Source organism: Eurytemora carolleeae, unplaced genomic scaffold, assembly GCF_000591075.1.
Source record: "Eurytemora carolleeae unplaced genomic scaffold, Eaff_2.0 scaffold769, whole genome shotgun sequence".
Classification (NCBI taxonomy): domain Eukaryota; kingdom Metazoa; phylum Arthropoda; class Copepoda; order Calanoida; family Temoridae; genus Eurytemora; species Eurytemora carolleeae.
The window spans coordinates 99914-103470 of record NW_019397622.1 but is presented as its reverse complement, the minus strand read 5'-3'; the positions used below and the strand labels follow the sequence as shown (position 1 = coordinate 103470).

At 35.9% G+C, this 3557-nt stretch overlaps 1 protein-coding gene across 1 annotated transcript in view; it reads left to right on the top strand.

Moving 5' to 3' along the window:
• The first annotated feature begins 571 nt into the window (after positions 1 to 571).
• Positions 572 to 3557, top strand: part of LOC111715228 (band 7 protein AGAP004871) — a 47386-nt gene continuing 44400 nt past the window's right edge. The window contains exons 1-2 of the mRNA XM_023490533.1: positions 572 to 960; positions 1095 to 1167. Coding sequence (XP_023346301.1) covers positions 572 to 960; positions 1095 to 1167 — 462 coding nt within the window. The remainder of the gene's footprint in view (positions 961 to 1094; positions 1168 to 3557) is intronic.

The window sequence follows — 3557 nt, the reverse complement described above, 5'->3', positions numbered from 1 at the left end:
TATAACGTATATAACGTAAAAGCTTGTATATATAAAATGTAAGCATGAAGAAAAAGCTTACTTGTAGGAACTGTAGGAAACGATAACAGTAGGACAGATGGCGAATCTTCTCATCAATATCATGTAGGGACGGAGAAAGGGTAGGGAGCAGTGGGACGGATGACAAGTTTCCTCATCTGTCTCGTGTAGAGAATCTACTTAAGTTTTGATGTAGCAGTGGGACGGATGACAAGTCTCCTTATCTGTCTCATGTATGGAATCTACTTAAAATGTATGAGAAAACTAATCGTTTGATACGGAGTTTGAAGTAAAATTTTCCACCCTTTTAAAGGGACTCTCATTGAAAATAAACTGTTCATGTCTGATTGTTGTATTTCTGATTGTTCTTAATAAGAGTGAACAATCCCTTGAATACAACTGGATACCAGAGATCAGTACAGCCCGAACCTTAGAAGAGTAGACACGTAACTATACACGTCCGTCTGCCACTATCGTTCTAGGGCCTGTACAACATCCAGTGAACATATAGAATACAGAGGGAACCTTTCTGGACGAGCAACAGCAGTAGAAGATGAATCGGGTTTCTGTGATTGTGAGAAACCCCGCATACATTGGAGAAGTTGAGCTGGATGAGGATAGAGTTAATCTAGCTAACCTTGTTCCTCTTGTCAGTGGGAACACTCCCATTACCACTGTCCCTGCCTCGGAGGACGAAGATGTAGCTGAGGAGGTTGTAGAGGATAAAGATGAAGATGAGAAGATGGAAGATATTCCGCAGATACTCCTGGAAGTAGTTCAGGACTTAGAAGAGCTCAACCGGGAGTTAAGGAGTATAATGTCCCGCCTCCTAGGGACACTAGCTCCTAACAGCCCACTGTTGGCCCCAATGTTTATGTATGGGACACAGGGAAGGCTTTGGAGCAAGAGTACAGACTGTATCCTGCCTCTACTAGGAAAGAGGTCAGTGACAGGCTGTCTAACCAGGTTTGGAATCTGCTCCGGATCTTGCAGGAGCGGGTTGACCAGCAGACCTGTAATAGTAAAGATATAAAGTTGATTGACGGACTGAAAGCTATATCAGTCATGCACTTTAGACTTGGTAGATTAACCGAGAAGGTGCTTAAACGTCTCTCCGGATCTTGCAGGAGCGGGTTGACCAGCAGACCTGTAATAGTAAAGATATAAAGTTGATTGACGGACTGAGAAGGTGCTTAAACGTCGAGTTAGGAAACCTTATAAGTAAAAGGATCCTGGCTAACAATTATGTCATCAGTTTATCTTTATTTAATGTTATGTATACATTTATGATTATGTAAATAAATGTATTAACATTGTAGAGAATATGTTTATTACTTTGGGTGTTAATTATTGCACGAGCAGATAATAATAATATGAGGTTTACTCTGCATGATAGAGATAGCCCGAAGTATAATAATGCCAGGTTGCAAAGATAACAACATCGCATGAGGCTTAGGTCCGAGTGATGGAAATAACCCGATCTGCAATGTTGTCAGGTTGCAAAGATAATTGATCTAATACAAGAAGAATAACTTGAAGTGTGATCTTATTAAAGTTTCCTAATTTAAGTTTGCCAATTCATTGCACATTTTAGTAGTGAGAGAATACTACATGATTCACAATTATATCCTTTCAATCGAACTCAACATTTGATGTCTCCTACATTCCTTTATTTTCTACAAACTACATAAATCCGCATCAAGCCACTTTTTAATGGAACCACAATTGAAAAACTTGTATTTTAAGATGGAAAAACAGGAATACTTCCATCGTTTTTCTCCGACTACGGTTTAAAGAGCACAGCCTCAACTAAGCTTTAGGTGTGTACTGCAGTAATCTGCAGTACACTGACCGAAGATATTGTAGGGTTTAGTGGAGAGTGAGTTTTGGAGTTTTATCTTGAAAAACCTTTATATAAAGTAGGAACGATTTCAAACGCAACAAATTTTATTATTATAAAATTTCTCTAATTATCCTTTTTATTTCAGGTATGTAAATTCCTGTTGTTTGCCACCTTTTAAAGGCATTGTATAAATGATATTTCACAACGGTACCTTTTAACCTGATCAAGGACGACTGCGATATCGTCATTTTTCTAGTGGAAAATTTTCAACCTATTTAACGTCAGTCTCAACAAGTCAAACTAGTGTATACGTACTACGTACATCAAAGGGCATCCTTTCTGAGATTATATATTGAAATATGTTTAACTAGCTGGAGTGCCCGACGTTGCCCGTGGAATTTAAAAAATCGAATTTTGAAAGAAATTAGATTTTTAAATTCAATTTTTTTTGAAATTCAAATTTGTGTAGCCTATGTTACCCTCCGTGTACCCATGGGTTCCCTTTAAAGAATAAGCCCATTCGGTCTATAGCCGCTTGACCAGCTATAGCTAACATATATACAAATATATACGTACAAATATACAATTATATCTATGAGCGAAGAGCTTTATTATATAGAATATATATTCACACATAAAAAAATTGTTTCTAAACTTTAGAATCACTTTTACCGTAGCACACTTGATCTGTTGTTGTGCACTCGACTTTCATGGCACTCAATTTTCAGCTGGACTAATAAGGATTATCTCCATCATTCTTGATCAGACAAAGATCACAGTTGCACTGTCATCTTGCCAGGCTACATTTGTTACATACATTGTGCTGGGTCGACTCTACACCTGGTAGTCCAGACTGGACGGTACAACTGTATGTTTATACAGTACTTGATGTACTGGCTCGGTGGTTGTAAATCGGAAATGCCGCTTTTATAAAGGAAGAGTCGCTAGAAATAACGTTTACATTCCCTTTATTCTTGTATTCGAGAAATATTCATTTAATTGTTCCTCTCCGTTTCTTATCCTTTCTTTTCATCTTTCTTTCTTAATTTATTATAATCATAATACAATGATTTGTCTTTGTCATCTTATCCTTTCTTTTCATCTTTCTTTCTTAATTTATTATAATCATAATACAATGATTTGTCTTTGTCAGGCCTTGTTAATATATTTTGTATGAAAAATATCATCCTTAGTTTTCCTTCATATTTGTAATTAATATTATTTAACATTTTACATTTGATTTTTTTTCAAAACGAAAAAGTCCAAGATTTTATTAAACTTTGCAATATTTTTATTCTGAGAGAAATAAAAGAAAAACAAACCAAAACACGTTTAAACACGTTCGTTTTTGGTTCGTTTGTGGTTCGTTTTTGGTTCACTTCTGGTTCCCTTCTGGTTCGTTTTTGTTTCGTTTATTGGTTCATCTTTAGTTCGTTTTTTGTTTGATTTTAGTTCGTTTTTAGTTCGTTTTTAGTTGGTTTTTGGTTCGTTTTTGGTTTGTTCTTGATTCGTATTTTTTTTTGAGTTCGTTTTTGGTTTGCTTTTGATTCTTTTATGGTTGGTTTTTGGTTTATTTTTGGTTCGTTTTAGTTTGCTTTTGGTTCGTTTTTGGTTCGTTTTTGGTTCGTTTTTGGTTCGTTTTTGGTTCGTTTTTGGTTTGTTCTTGGTTCGTTTTTTTTGAGTTCGTTTTTGGTTT